Source organism: Cyanistes caeruleus, chromosome 3 (genome assembly GCF_971803275.1).
Source record: "Cyanistes caeruleus chromosome 3, bCyaCae1.hap1.1, whole genome shotgun sequence".
NCBI classification, from domain to species: Eukaryota; Metazoa; Chordata; class Aves; order Passeriformes; family Paridae; genus Cyanistes; species Cyanistes caeruleus.
In genome coordinates this window covers 86,553,977-86,570,265 of record NC_141703.1, presented here as the reverse complement: position 1 = coordinate 86,570,265, position 16,289 = coordinate 86,553,977, and the positions used below count along the sequence as shown (strand labels likewise).

At 41.9% G+C, this 16,289-nt stretch overlaps 1 protein-coding gene across 9 annotated transcripts in view; it reads right to left on the bottom strand.

The window, feature by feature from the left end:
- TEAD4 (TEA domain transcription factor 4) overlaps positions 1 to 16,289 on the bottom strand; it is a 51,689-nt gene that overhangs the window by 18,410 nt on the left and 16,990 nt on the right. For all 9 annotated transcript variants that reach the window (XR_015284913.1, XR_015284915.1, XR_015284914.1 and 6 more), the window contains 2 exons: positions 1,839 to 1,903; positions 1,124 to 1,186 (listed from right to left, as the gene is read on the bottom strand). Coding sequence is in view for 6 of the 9 variants with exons in the window: in XM_086882502.1 (XP_086738628.1) it covers positions 1,124 to 1,186; positions 1,839 to 1,903 (128 nt within the window). In the remaining 3 variants the exon portion in view is untranslated. The remainder of the gene's footprint in view (positions 1 to 1,123; positions 1,187 to 1,838; positions 1,904 to 16,289) is intronic.

Genomic DNA, 16,289 nt, shown 5'->3' with positions numbered 1-16,289 from the left:
GCAATAGAGCTGCGTGCACGTCAGCACTGGGCAACACCGAGTGCCAACAGCTCACACACAGCACAGTCCATCTGCCCTGGTGCCCAGTGAGGAGCTGCCCAGGCAGCCAAGAGGAAGCACATGCTTGCAGCCATCCCTCAGCAGTCAGGGATGGACTGAGCTGTCATGGTTATTGTCACCTGAAGCATGGAAGATCAGGGAAGCAAAGTCTCTTTTCCTTCCAGATTACTTATGGCCATACCAAACAGAAAGGTCAGCATTCACCTTCCTTCTCTGGCTGTCTCAGCAAAACATAACGAGGCCCAGACCTCAAATCCTGCTCAGCAAGCCCTTTCTGGATAGCTCACATTCTAACAGGGGACAGACACCCTCTTCTGCAATTGTCACATACAAACTTGACCTTCTCAACATTTCTGGCAATTCAGTCTGAGCACATAAACCATTTCCCCACATCAAATCTGAGTGGAAATAAATGTCAAGAGGTTCATTAGGGTGATATTGGAGCTTTTCCTATGGAAAGGAAAACACAGCTTTTCTCAAGCAAGTATTCAACCATTTTCTCTTTCACGTTAGCACTAGCCTCTTCAAATCAGGTCTGAATTAATCAAGGAGAAAAGTCTATTCAGTTGGCACCACTTTATCTGAGAAGATGCCAGCTGGCTTTATTGCTTCCTCTCAGTGGACAACTCCACATCACCACCTCTGTAGAAGTGGAGCTTGTGCTCTAATAACTGCAAAGCCACCTTTTCCCAAGGCCATCACAACACCAGCGACTGCTTACTGGTCAGCATTTGTAACCATAAACCCTTCCTTCTCAGGTAAACACTCTCTGCACACTCCTAAGTGTCTTTCAGATTTGAATGACAAGAGCATGAAACCGGAGGTAGAAATAAGACACGTGAAATTAAAGAAGTTATTGTTTCTTTATTCTTTAAATAGAATTGCTCCAGACGTCACAGAGCTTCAACAATAATGAATGTTTGCACAACATTTCCTGGGAAGAACCTTTTCCTCTCCAGCTTACTAGTTTAGTGACTAATCTCAGGCTTTTTTAAGGCTATTCAGAGAGGGAATAGCTGACCTGGGGGGGGCTTGTGGATATGCTAAGGGATATCCATCATACCTTGAGCTTGGCTTGGATCTCTCTAGCTTTCCGCCTTGCCAGGACCTGGATGTGACTAGAAACCTGCATTGAAAGACAGAATTCCGTGTTCATTCCAGAGGAATTCTTGGTAGCCTCTTGTAGAAGTAAACATACTTTAGGCAGTTATTTAGGGTTGGGGGTAGGAGGGATTGGAGGTAACAATGAGCTGCTTTTCTGAACATAACTCCAGTGCCATGAAATAGGGTTTCATGGAGGGACAGCAAAGATGGGCCATCTAAGGCAGGTCTAGGCTGCTCAGTGCTTTGTCCAGCATAGCCTGGATATTCATTCCCAAATTACAAAGATTCCTTTTTCATCTCGTCCATCAGGCATTTTCAAAATCATCATTGCTGTCTTGTCTGCTTGGGCTGAACAAGGAATCTTCATGCAGAGAACCACTGGTGTTCCCTGAAACACTCATTAGTAGGCCAAGCAAATAAAATCATGCTGTTTTAACAGTAGAAAAACTTGTGGATCACAATATGATTGGCAGACATGAACATTATAAACCTCCTGTAAAATGCCTGAGCTGGCTCTTCCTGCCATTCTTATTAACCAGCTCAGCACAACAACCTCCTTCCAGCAAAGTCAGAAACTACCAACAAGTGAACAGCAAGAAATTTGCTCTTACTAGCCCTCATAATCTCTAGAGGCCCAAAGAAGCTAATCCTTACAGGGAAAACTGTACACTTACCTGTTTCCTTGTGCGTGTTTTCCCTGTTCTCAGCTTAATATAGCGGGCAATCAACTCATTTCGGCCTGGAACAGAGAAATAATCAAATACCAGTTCAGAAAGCAATGACCCCAGTGAAAAAGACAGATCAGCAGCAGGATGATTCTGTCACACTCTCTTCTTTTTTAGAAAGGAACTTACTAGTGCACATGGTAGATGTCTCAGTTTCAGGAGCAGTCTCCTATAACATCCCTATAGGCAAACTGACAAAGTTTTGGCTAGGAAATTGGACAAGGGGCTTGATGAAAATTGGCTGAACGGATGGATGAACGATGTTGACAATAAACTGACAGTGAGGCACCAATTCACCCTTATGGCAAATCCCAATTGCCAACAGGTCAAGGGAAGTGATTGTTCAGCTCCACTCAGTACAGCTGAGGCAGCATGTGGAGTACTGAGTCCAGTTCTGGCCTCCTCAGCATGAGAAAGGTGTGAACATACAGGAGCAAGCCCAGCAAGAAGTCAGCAAAAATTATTAAGAGACTGGAGCATCTGTCCTATGAAAAGAGGCTGAGAGAACTGGGTCTGTTCAGCTTGGAGAAGATTCAGGGGAAGTTTTAATCAATAATAATAAAATAAATACCTGATGGGAGACAGTGAAGGGAAAAAGGGAGCCACTCTCCTCTCAATAGCACCCAGTGGTAGAACAAGAAACAACTGACACAAATTAACACACATGAAATTCGGTCTAAAAACAATTGGGGGCAAAAAAAAAGAAAAAAGGAAAAACCCAACCTTTTTTACTCTAGGCTGCCCAGAGAGGCTGTAGTCTCCATCTTTGGAAGACAGCCACAACCTATTGGATACTGCTTGAGCAGCAGGGCCAGACTAGGCAATCTGAAGAGATCCCTTCCAACCAAAAGGAGCCTGTCATTCTGTGTAACTAAGTCCAAGAAAATAAACAATGGGCAAGTACATGGAAACAGCTACATAGAATTTATCAGTGTGATATGATACAGTGAATTACAAGTGCTTTTAGGCTCCTGCAGGCAGACTATCCAGCTTTATTACACTGGCTCCCATGTATCACATCTAAGCAGTCACAGATCTTATTGTCTTTTTGGAGGTGGAGGAATTAAGAGCATAAACAGAAAGGCAGCAGTTACACATCTGAACTCCAGGCTGGTTCAAAGCAGAAAACATGACAGGAAAAGAGCAGGCTCTGCAAAATAATACATTTGTGGTGACCAGAGTAGTGTCACCCAGATAGTACTGCAATAAAAAGTTTGGAGTAGGAACTGCAAGGCTGTGAGACATCTTGATATGGCTGCAAGTGTTTGCAGAATGAAGCAGGAATGAACCGGGAAACAAAGCCACAGCTCTTGTGAAGTTTATTTATAACAGAATTATAAAATCCCAGTATTGTCTGTGGAAAACTTGTGGGCAAAGAACTTGTATATTAGGATATCACAGACATCAAAAGGCAAGCAGTGAAATCAGTATTAAACTGTAAGTATTAACTATTCCAGCAGTTAAATACTCCATGAAATAACTGTAACTTGTTTTTATTTTAAACTCTTCTTTCACTCAACCCTGAAATAAAGTGTGTGCAAGGAAAGACTGCTGAAACTGACCGCTCAATCCTTTAGGGAAGGACTGGCAAAGTCCTTAATTCTGTCTGTTTCTGAAACAGAACAATGCAAATGTCCATGAGTGCAGTTAGGCCGTGTTCATGAAACACAACCAATGCATACACAGGGATGGGAAAGCGTTTTACATGTACAGATCTTAATCTTTCCCTAATGGTGTCATGGTAGCAGCTCCCCTTATTCCCCTGGGAGAAGAAATAGGTCTGTAGCTGAGAAATCAGCTCCAGCTCCTGTAAACACAAATTAGGAGCTGTGTCTGTGCCAGAAACACAATGCCCTGCCATGTAAGCACTGACCTCTCCAATTCCCACAGTTTCTGCTTTAGCAGTGACGTGCCCAGGAGAGTTTGGTGGGAGCAGATGCTGTTCTGCCACCTTCCACCTGGCTGCTCTTCCAACACATGTAAACCATTTTCACAAAGCCGAGACCAATTACTAAGGACACATATCCACACCACCTTCCTCTAGTGCCAACAACAACATTTACGGCTTCTCAAAGCTTCCATCTGTTTAGACATGGATCCAAGCTGAATAGTAAGAAACAACTGAAGTGATTCTTCTCAGACAGATGCCGACATGTAAGAAATTTCAGAAGGACTGTTTGACACACATCTGAAATGGGAAATGTGCTGAAGAAAACAAAGCACTCAAACCCTATTATCTATACAGAAAGAAGAAAAATTTTGTTTCAACAAGAGGACCCTTTGAGAGGTAAGGGGAATGATTTAATGGAAAAGAGAGGAAAAAGTAGCCTTGAGAAGAAGTGGATGTGGAGAATTTCAGGCTAACTTTTAAAGGACTCATATCAGGCTATACTGAAAATTTGAACACATGGGAAGTCTCAAGACACTGGCTCAATTATGGGTCATCCTTGCAAAACTAATTTAAATGGATTCTCAACCAGATACAATAAATTTTATGGAGCAAATTCATATGTATAGAGTGTCTAATTAAGTAAAGAAGTTACAGAGGCTGAACAGTCTGACAGAACACTATTCTGTTTTAGCAGTAAGGGGCTGCAGGGGTAATTGGTACGAGAGGATGCAATGAACAGCTCTGTGCTAGGCACAGCCAATTCCAGACACCACCAAACTGGATGAAAATAACAATCAACCTATCAAATTCTCAACCAGCCAGAGGAGCACAAGCTACCTTTGCTCAAACATATTTTGGAAAGGGCAAGAGCCAGTAGGGACAGGAGACACATAAGGAGACACAAAAGGAACTACAAGAGGAGACATGAGAATGCACAGGAGAAATACAAGATATGTAAAAGGATGAATATTGAGAAAAGGTGACGTGGTAGGGGACATTCCTGGGGATGTGGCTGGAAAAGTAATCTTGGAAAAAGTTGCTCCATGACAGAAGAACACTTCAAGGCAACTGCAGCACCCATGCCAGAGCAGAGACAACCCTGAAAGGACTGCAAGCCCATTGAAAACCCATGCAGAGATGAGAAACAGCTAGGAACAAGGAGCAGCAGAGGGGAAACAGAACAAAACAAAAAAACAAAGCAGGAACTGGCAGAAAGAGACCTTTACACAGTGATGCCAATCTCCTGCGTCACCCAGCACCTCATCAAAGGAATTAAGAGGGACTGAGTGTTAGAGAGAACAAAAGAAGGGAAACAGAGTAGGAAGCAGGGAGGAGAGACAATAAACTGTAGTCATGCCTGGGAAACTGGGAGGTATTTCCATAAGTGTGCATTTAACTGTTTGTCTTTGACAACAGCAGCAGCAAAAATTTGCAAAGTTCTCTCAGGCCATGTACTTCTCTGAAAAAGCCTAGTGGGAGGGGAAATTGTTCTACAAATTTCAGCTATTAGATGCCAGTATAGAAATTCTCTAGAAAGAAACTCTACACAGAGAGCATTTAATTGTGGCATGGATCATCAAAATTTCCGGTTTTAGAATTCACTTCCCACTTGCTAATATCTCTCATACAGTCTTCCTGTTCCATAACTGTGTCCTCACAGTCAGGTTAAAACAGAAAAGTGGCAGGTTATATTAAGGTAATAAAGATACTGGTAGCAAAAAAAGAAAACAAAAAGGTAAGCCCAAACAAAACACCACACAAAAAAAAAAATACCAACAAAACAAACAGATCACTCTACAAAGACATTCATCACAGGGATTACTAAATATAGAACTATGTAAATTGCCAAGCCCAGTAAACTGCAGCAAGGCAGTATTAAATTACCATTAATCAAAACTGCAAGAGAATCAAGTCCTAAACGTCTTTTGTGTTTCTTATCAGTAGTTAGATGTAAGCAGGTATTATGTGGCTGGAAGTCTGTAGGCTCACAGGCTCTGGAAGGCACTTTCTTTGTTTCACAACTCTTGGCTGCAGGGTCAGCAAAGACCAGCACTCCTCACTTGGCTGGAACAGGCAGAGCTGTCATAACCCGTCAGATGGTTCATTTTTTAGAGCCATGTAAAGTGTCCCTCAGTAATCTGATCATATGTTGTGTTCTTAGAATAACTCCCGCTGAGGTCTGCCTCGGTCATCAGAACCTGCCAACAGTTGTGACTCCTCTGTTGAAACCACGCATTGGGTTTCACCAAGCTCCAGCCAACATTCCAACTGTGGCACAGCACCTTTCTCCTCCCCCGAGCCTTCCCCTTGCAAGCATGGCACGAAAGAAAAGTAGTCAAGAAATCCTCTCTCATGTTCTTTACCTCTCATTCTTAACAGATCAATTTCCAAGGGCAGCAACTTGGCTCCCATTCCATCTTACAGTAAATTGCAAAATTTTGCATTCAGTTGTTACGCAGGAAGGAATTGCTAAGAGAAGTGAATGAGAAGGCTTTTGGATTCTCCATTCTACACCTTTGAATGTAACTGCAGAGAAGTGTCTTCCTGTAAGGAAGAGGGATAATCGAAGAGAATGCCCATCACCACAGAAAGAATTTTCCAGTCTTACCTCAAAGCTCCATGCTGACTTTCTGTTAGTAAAGGTATATTAATTTTTCTGCCTTTCGTAAGCAGTATCTCTTTAAGACTTATACTTCCTCACACACCTGTTGCCAAAGAAAGTGAGATCAAAGAATCCAGTGATTTCTGTAAAATCCTTACAGTGAGAAATGGCATGGAAGTGTTTGTTTCTTGGCAGATTCTCTATCTTTCTGTACCCACAGCAAACATTTACAACTACCTGTAAGTAGTTCTGTAAGAGAAACAACTATCCAGAAGTATCCAGTTAAAGGTTTATCAAAGTGAGGTCAAGAAAGCCATCTCAACTCTCATTCCAATCTCTTTGTGTCACTCAATGATATCTCCTGGGACATGACTATCTCCTTAAACTTATTTAATTAACTGTTGGTTACAATCAGCATTAACATAATGAACTGTGTGCATCAGACAAATAAATCTAGACAAAAGAGAGAAGGTAAGGACACCTCATCTGTCCACCAAATGTCAGTATTTCTCTCTGCATACAAAGCAAAACTAACTGCCAACCAAGTCTTACCAGAAAGACACTTTTTAGACCAAAGCAGTGTGTGGTGGCATGTCCATATGGCACTAACTGCCACCGGGGTCTGCCCCATCCATAGCTCCCTGCACAGCCTTATTTCCCATCTCTCATTCCACTTCTTCCTCCTCCCAACTTTGCTAAATGTCTTCCTGGACATCAGCTGTTCCAGAAATAGGGCTTCATGTGTCAGAAACCACATTTTTGTCTTTTTGATGGTTATCAAGATGCACAGACATCCAACTTTTACTAACATAATCTAGTTTTAATCCTACCTTTATTAAAACTTTCTTTTCATTTTTTCAAACACGTTTTCATGAAAAACAAACCGTGTTTTCTCACCAAAGCCTTGATGAGGAGATTTTATTTGGTTTCTCTACTCAGGAGGTAATAATGGAACTTAATGCACCACTCTGACCATCATACTGTGATCATTTCCCATGACCATGGAAAACCATATTGCATTTTATGGCACTGACCCATCCTATGAAGACATCTTTGACCCTACCAGAGCAGAACTTCAGTGCTCAATAGTCAGGTTTGAGTTTGCATAGCAGAGTTACATATACCAATGAATGTCATATTCAGCTGGGAGAAGAAAATTTCCTCACTCTGATCATTTATTCCCTGCTTGAATTTTCTCAGGATTAACCTTTGACACAGAGATTCCCTGAGCTCATGCAGTCCCTACAGTAAGGGGATTTTAAGATAAAGAATCAAAGAAGGATAAGCCAGTATTTCTGAAAAATATCAGTCAAACAGAAACAGTCAAAGCCTGAAAACACAACATTGAAGGGATTAACACCATCACAGTCAACTCTTCCCCAGAATACCTGTTTTCATCATTTGACTGTGCAAATTCTGAGCTACTCCCTCTTCTGAAATGACAAATTCAAAGCTTTATCTGCTGGGCAGAATGCACCTGTCAAGCCCCTCACATGGCAGTAAGGTAATTCATCTGTCTGAGGTCATGAAACTCAGTTGTCTCATTTACTAATTGGTCTAAACACTGAAACCCTCTCTTGTGTAAAAGGTCTTTTATTAGAAAGGTGTTTACTCCTCTCCCTTTGCCACTGCGCATCCTAAATTCACAGCCAGATACACAAACAGTGCTACCACCATTTAGAAACTTCTGTTTCTTGATGGTCAGTTTAAGATGCTTCACACGAAGTATATGGCTGGGGGTAATAATTACAGACCCTGCAGTTTTGGGGATGCCTCATATTGGTTCTGAACAAGTACTAGAGATAAATTAAAAGGCAGTCACCATGGGTGTAGTTAGAACAATCTGAAGAGGTTTCCCTCTCCTTAGCTGATTATTTCTCCTTCTGTAACATTCCAGCAACTCCTGTGTGCAGCTGTGCCAACTAAACTAATGGGAAAAGGGGAGGGGGAACAGGGGAGGAAAGACTGACATGCACCACTCTAATTACCAATAATTAAAAAATAAAACTCTCCATCCCCATTTGGATTTTGCTGTTGGTTTTGTTTTTCCACCCATCAGCCTATTTTTAATTGGATTGGTGAATTAGTTCATTTTGTGGTCACATTAACCACGGCAGTGGCACAGCAAAGAGAACAGAGGAAGAATCGGTGCAGAACTTCTTAAACCAGTTTTGCCACCAGAGAAAATGCAGCCTGGAACTGTACTCCACCTAACCCTCACACACAAACAGGCCGGTAAGAAAATGGGCAAGGCACTTCCTGCGCTTGCATCATTTGTCTAAAGGCTAAACAGCGTTAAACTGCCTCCTAATTACTGCCCCATGGGCATGTGGAGTTATTCCTTGTACAGCTGAGCATTTTCAATGGATGCAGGCAGAAGTCACTCCCCATCAGCCTAATGGGAAGCTCCAGGCTATGCAGCTCTTCACCACACCTCAGTCTTTAATAGTGCTTTTCAGTGCATAAATTGAATGTCCCCATCAGCTGTGATTTCCCACATTATCGCCTCAGGCCACAGAAATGCAACTTAATCCATCCAATAAGTACTCTTCCATATACACGTTAAGGGCTGCAAAAGGAGCAGAGCTGGGACTTGTTCTGGTACTTCCCAGGGTTAAGACTGATAAGAATCCTACAGAAAACGTTTAGATTCGGTTTGGCTGGGAAATCCCACAATCACACCAAAGCAGCTGCATATAGTAAAATGAGTCCTTCATATGCTAGGGAGTGTATCAGATAACACCTGAAAGAGCCAATAACAATCCTACATGGAAAGGCATGTCAAACTAACAGCTTTCAGTCTCTTGGGACACCTGAGAACGACACTTTACTCACCAAGGCCCGGGTTCAGAGAAATATGGCTATTGAAGGTAGCACTCAGCATTTTCCAGTTACCATCAGTCCAAGTTCTACATTACAGACCTGGACATCTGCTAAATACTTCCTTAAACTAATAAATGTCTGCTCATTTTGGTATCTTCTAATAACTGTGGGGCATCTGAAAGCAATTCTCAGTGATGTTGTCATAAGGGACAGCAGAAGCTGCCCACCTTTTCTATCAATTTTTTTGTGGTCAGCTGCTTCTGCCAGCACCAACAGTACAGAGCTTCTGGCAGATTTCTGCTCCAAGTGCTAATCTTGTACATGTACCTAGATGACAGGCAGACCAAGCACTCAAAGCTTCAGCTACAACAGAAATTAGGGCTAAAAGGGGTCTGTGAGATCTGTGCAGCCGCTTTGCTGCATGACCAGCACAGACCATGCAGTTCTCAGGGCAGCTGGTCTGGTCTGGCTCAGTCCTGTGAGGAGTCATGACTGCTTCACTTAGCACCTAAGACTACACCAAGGCCCAGTCCCAGCCAAATGACTGAGAATTACACAGCAGCCTCAAGGAGAGCAAGAGAACCCAGAGAATGTTCTTGAATTATATGAATAAATGAATACTGATTTTTTAAGTGGAATGGCTGCCACTACTCAGTATCATTCAGTTCATGGCATCATGATTTACAGTGCAGTCATTACCTGTGATCACTTTAAGAAATTAAGTTATAGATTCATCTTAAACAAATGCCTGGACATTCCTGAAAAATGTGATTGCCTTCCCTCTCTCTCACCACACTGTTCCATGGGTCAGTTCAACTCCAATCTAGCAGAAATCTGTCCAGCTCATTTTGCCAACATAGTTTGCTATCAGTTTAGTAATCTAACATGTATCCACAAGGAGTCTGCTAGAAACTGAAGTTTGCCTAAAGAACAGGAGCACAAAACTGGAAGCAGAGCAGGGGAGCAAGCAAACCGGAGTGGCAACTCCCTCTTCTGCTGTGAACTGTAAAGTCATCTCACCATTTCTGAAGGAAATATATTTTCTTGGTCTCCACACAACAGTTCTACACCATCCCAATATTATCAAGAATAGTTGTTAAAGATGTTGTACTCTGTAACAGGTAAAAAGAGAATGTGAACAGAAAAACCTAGCAGAAACACAGATTAAATAATTGCACAGCCACCCAGGACTAGTCTGGGTGATAGCTGAATTCTGCCAAGATCATGAAAATTCCTTACAGTAGCTTGTGACATTCCCTGTTCCTTCCCATCCTGCTCTCTTTCTTTTAATACCACCACAATTCTGTTCCAGATTCTTTAAGTATTTGTTCCCTGACTGAGGTTAGTGTAAGTCTGAAAATCATGAGCAACCATGATTCAGGCAGGAGAACGGGAACATGAGGATGACAAAAGTATTCAAGCTGCAGAGACTCATGCATCCAGAAGGAAATTTGCACATATCTAGGTGCTTCAGCTACCTTCTATATGAAAGTTTATATATCTAGATCTGTCAAATCACTTTCCCACAACTTTAGCCATAAAAGATCAGACTGAAAATTAACATCTCAAGTACAGCTGGCTTTGCCTCTGGGCCCAGGAGCAGATGAGACGATTTTTGAAGGTCTTTCCCTTCTGCACCTATTTCTGTGATTCCATCTATCTATCTATTCTATCTATCAAAGACGATGATGCTGTGTTTATATGCAGGAATGCTCATAATCCCCGTTCAGGATTGAAAGCAACACTGAACTGAATGCCACACGTGCTCCTGTGTTTCCCTGCAACGCTGCCATGCCTAGAAACAGGCCTGTGTCTGCAGCACTTGCAGTCAACAGCTTGGGCATTGCTATTGGGTTACCTCACCAAGCATTGGTTACACTCCTTGCACTCCAGCCCACAGACTCCAACCAAAGCTCCTGGAAAGGTATTTGCAATTACTGTACAAATCAAACCCAAGAGGAAAGAAGAGTGATTCTAAAGGCATTTTAACATGAATAAACGACATTTAGTGTAGTTTCCTGTTCGAGAAGCCAGAGCAAGACTCTGGCTGTTTATGTGCATGGAGTGAGACCGAGAATGTGAGGAGTACCCAGAAGATGGGTCACAAGTTCAAGGTGACAGCAATGAGCAACAGCTGCTGGCTATGCACCCTTCAGCAGCAGGTGTACCCAGGCCCCAGAGGTTTCAGTCAGCTCTGCCAGTGACCAACAGATTTACAAGACCATCTGTCTGGGCACAAGCTGCACACAGCCTTCCCAGTTTTGCTGCCCAGATCTTCACCACACACAGACAATACAGGGTTTGTTATGGATTAGCTAATGAGCAACTGTTTGAACCAATAGACAGCCCTAGTTCTCCTGTGCTCATTATCTGGATCCTACATGAATGAGAATACTGCTTGTTCTTTCAGCTGTAATACTAACTTTTTCTGAACAAGCAGCTTCCCTTCACTTCGGGCACTAGAAAATGAAAAGGTTATGTTGTCTCTGGGTGGTTTTGCTTAAGGAATGCCTTTGAAAGAGACTTTAAAAGAAAGTTTACTGGTGATAGGCTTTTCTTACTTGTACTGAAGAAGTAAGGGAGTTCCTTTTTTCCTAGGCCAGGTCTCCACAGCTCCCCGTATTCATATGCAGGTCCTTTCTTGAGAAATGCTGTCACCCTTCTCTACTCAATGTTTGGCTAATTGACAGAAGACAAACTCTGAGAAAGCACTCCTGGAATTTACCTAGAAGTCTGCTCTTTTTGTTTCAGACCCAAGGAAGGGCTACTTGTCAATCAGTTAAATAAACATGCTCAAGTCACAAAACCACAGGTAGTATGAATCACAATACCAACAATTTACAAAAAAATGCAGACATTTACAGTGTAAAGCTATCTAATGCCCACTGTTCTCTTGTTTCCTGTGTAAAACCATAGCACTTCCCATGTGGAATCCTCCTCTCACTCATGCAAAATACAGACACACATGGGCACATGCACACACACCATTCTTTGGGACTAGTTTTACAAATACAATCCTTATAGTTTTGTCTGATACAATTCTAAAAGTCCCCAACAACAGCAATTCCATTATAGCTCTTCAGAGGAGAGAGATTCCTCAGCACTGAGCACCATGTTGTCCTGAAGACTTTGCTGATATCCATCCTATATTCTCTCATTCTCCCCCATTAATCCTAGTCATGCTCACATGTTCCATATAAAATCCCTCTCCCTCCTAAATGTTAACACCCTTCAAATATTTTTAGACTGTTATTATGTGTCCCCCCCACCCTCCACCTTTCAGTCATCACTTAGCCAAGCTATGTATATTTAGCTACTTTAATCTTTCCTCCTAAATCAGTCCCTTCAACTCCCAGAGCTCAATGTTAAGTCTGGTATGCTTGCTCTTCTCAGAACTCACTCCATGTTTTTGAGATCTTTCTGGTTATGTCCTTGCAGAAACCTGTCCGGAAGATAGCTTTACATGCACTTGTTTAAAAGAGAGGAGAAACCCAAGTCACTGGGCACTATTAATTTTTATTTTCCATATCTGGTTCTTGTTCCCAGATTTTGAATTCAATCTGAATTTTTAAGTATTAATGAACATTTGGTATTTGTAAGAGCAAATTAGCAACTGATAGTATTGAACCCAATTGTGAAAGAAGGAAGTGGCTTTTAAAATGTAAAAGAACACTAAAGCTTTTTAAAATTAAACTTTTAGAAAACCACTGGAAATGTATAAAGTTATCCAGAAGAAGAGCAGAAGCAAAACAATAACACACAACAAGGGAAAAGGCTCTAAAATGAAATATAAACAGTCTCTCACATAAAAGGCAGGTGAGCGGATACACCTGCAAAACATAAAAAAAAAAGCTGGCCTACTAAATTAGAAATCAATTAAACTACAATGCAAAAAAAAAAACCCAACTCCCCCCCAAAAAACAAACAAACAAAAAACCCCACTTAAACCAAGTGCCTTGCTGACAGTACACCACTACAAATCAACTCTATCTTGGAGAATTACTAAAAATTTGAAATTAAAAAATGAAAATTCAGAGGAAGAGCCATAAGGGGAATGGCAAGATTGCCAATGAAGGAAGTCACTTAAACATGATGAAAACTCTGTGGCTGCAGACATATACAATGGGAAAAACATAGTGCTACACAGCTCGCTTGGTTTTAAGCCTGACAGATAAATATGGAACTACAAAACTGCTTAAAATCAAAAGGGAGAGGAAAAATATTTATTGAACCAATAGAATGAAGCTACCACAAAAGGAGTCACAATCATTTTGATTTCATGTAGTACACAATAATATTGCTACTATATTTCTGTTCAGTACTAAGCATGTTAAGGAAAGATGCCACAACCAGCACTGTTAACTGCAAGAAGATTCCTGGTGGGCTGGTATTTCAAAAGTGGCAAATTTCTCAATATGCATGAAATGCTTGGAATTCATGCAAAAATATTTATTTTAATGCTTGCATAGAGAAAACACCAGTTAAATTGACATACAGCTTAACACAAAGAAACATAAACTTGGCTTAGAAAGGAGATGGAAGGAAAAACATGACAAACTCCAGCAGAAGTTTAACCCACTGCTAATGTCTTCAGAAGTCTGGCTTTGTCTAGTCACAACAAAGAACCACACAAAAACAAAGTTGAAAGATGACTGAGTGAAACAAAACCTCGTTATTAAGCAACTCCAGAACCATTACACCTACCACCAGAGGGGAGGGCAAAGTCTGCATCCTGACCTATTGTCCACAAATCCAAGTCTTGTCTGTCTTCTAGTGTTTAAAATACAAGATTCATTTTTTTTCCCAAAATCACGGGGTAAAGGGCTGTTCTAGAGTTCACTAGGTCATAATAATGGAAGGGACAGGAACTTCAGAACTATCTCTCCGAGGGATATCACAGGTGAAATACAAATTTTGCAATTACCTGGAACATTCAATTCAGTGTCAACTGAGCACATTCTCAGCATGTTTCAATAGCTTTGGTTGAAACATCATCAGGTAAGATGCCAAATTACAATACAGAGAAAAGCATTTGAAGACTGTCACCTTGAAGGTTTCCATATTTAAAATAACAACCATGCTCCTTGCTCCCCTCAAGAAGAAGTGTTTATGAACTGGGACAGGCAGTATATGTTTTCTGCTCCTTTGGATTTATGTGTTTGCTTTTTTATTTGCTATTTTTAGTAACTCTCTGAGGTTGGAGAAAACATGAAATGATAACTTAGCCCTTTGAGATAAAGGCATTATCCTGCAAATTTACCTAGTCATTTTGGAATAGGGGCAAGAGGGACCACCTGCAACCTGGTAGCTTTTTGTATCAGACTGACCTTTCGTCCCATTTTAAGTCATGTTGTAAAAGCAAGACTTTGTGGTCCACTGCCTGCTCCAAGTTTTAACTAGTAACATGGTTGACTGTCCTTCTTCTATCATTCAGCCCCTAAGCTTTGGACATCTTTAAGTATTTCCTATCAGCAATTCACAAACAGATGGCACCAGCCTGTGAGATGGATGGCTGCCCCCAGCTGTCTGCCCCTCCCTGCTCAGGGCAGAAATGGCTGAGCTGTTTGAAAAGCAGCTGCTGAACCACTGACTCCCTCAGAACAACCATCTACCAGACTGCCACCAATTGTAGTCCTTCTTGCAAAAAGGTGCTCCAAGACAGGTGTTCCTGCAGCAGAAGGGAACACTGGACAGCTAAGGTAATAATCTGTTTCTTCCAAGAGCTTATTGTCTCTCTTGTAACATCAAAGAAAAGTATCATTTTGCAAGTTATTTCTTTGCTCTCAGTAATGTTGGGAGACCTGGTCTATTTAGCATCTCCACGCAAATCTCACAAAGGTACTAAGCTTTTTCCCTTTCCTTTCTCTACATCAATACTGAAGATGCCATGAGATACCCAACACCTAATTCTGTGACAGTTTGTTTAGTACAAATGCTAGAGATGATTGCTTCCACAGAAAAAAAAATCGTTGGAAAACATAAATAACAGATTTGTAATACTGTACCCCCACTGTGTTCTAGCAGACAACACTCAAAATTATTCTGCAAGACCTTAGTGGTACCAGAAGGCACCAGAGGAGAAAGTGCCCCAGACTCAATGCTTCTAATGTCAACACAATGATTAGAAGGACAGCATTCCATATCACACAAGACAGCTGCTTGTGGCTTAAGCAGGTGGTCAGCAAAGCCTGCTGGAAAGGCCGGTGAGGGCTTGCACCCAGAGCAGGCTGTGGCATGAGCTTACTCAGTCAGGATGCTGCCTCCATGCAGAAATGGAACATGTCTAGTATGGAAAGATAATGAAAGGAAAGGCAGCAAAGGAATCGAGACACAGATTATCAGTGTACAGAGAAGAGCTTGGCTGACTTTGGTGTGAAGATGGAACTGTGTTCAGTCAGCAATCAGCAGAGGGTTGTCTAAAGAGCTGTAAAGCCAACTTTGAAGGGACATGGAAACATGAGCATGAGGCCTGTGTAGAGGCTGAAACATGCCTTTCTGTACCATTTTAAATGCATTAAAGCAAAACAGTAAAAATTCTTCATATTGCCTCAGCACACTTTAGCTAAAAGCTGACAACTTTGAACTGCCAACAGGTTGCCTCACAAAAGATGAGAAGCATATATAAATTGCATACAGATTCTGAGACCTGGAACATCTTGCCCCTAACTATAGTACCACGTGAGCCACTCCTCAGTGAGAAACAGCAAAACGGTCCCACAGTTTTGTCAGGGGAAAGGGGCATATACAGCTCTCTGTAACACCCCACCCCTTGGTTCAGAGAGCTCTGTGCAAGTCGGTCACAGGGTGGATAAATAACCATCCCTTCAGAGGCAGGGCCAGCTCCACATTGAGCCTGCCCTGTTCCACAAGCTGGCTTGTGAGTACTGAAGATGAAGTCAGGGACTATATTTATTCTCCCTGCCCGGTCGTATCTTTCTATAGATCCCAGACAGGGCCCTGCTTCCTTGGCCTGGATCCTGGAGACAAGCAAGCAAAGGAGAGCATAAATCAGTGCCTGGGTTCTGTCAGGAGCACACTGAACCAACCATCCACACTAGGAACAGGTGCACTGGAGGCAAGCAGG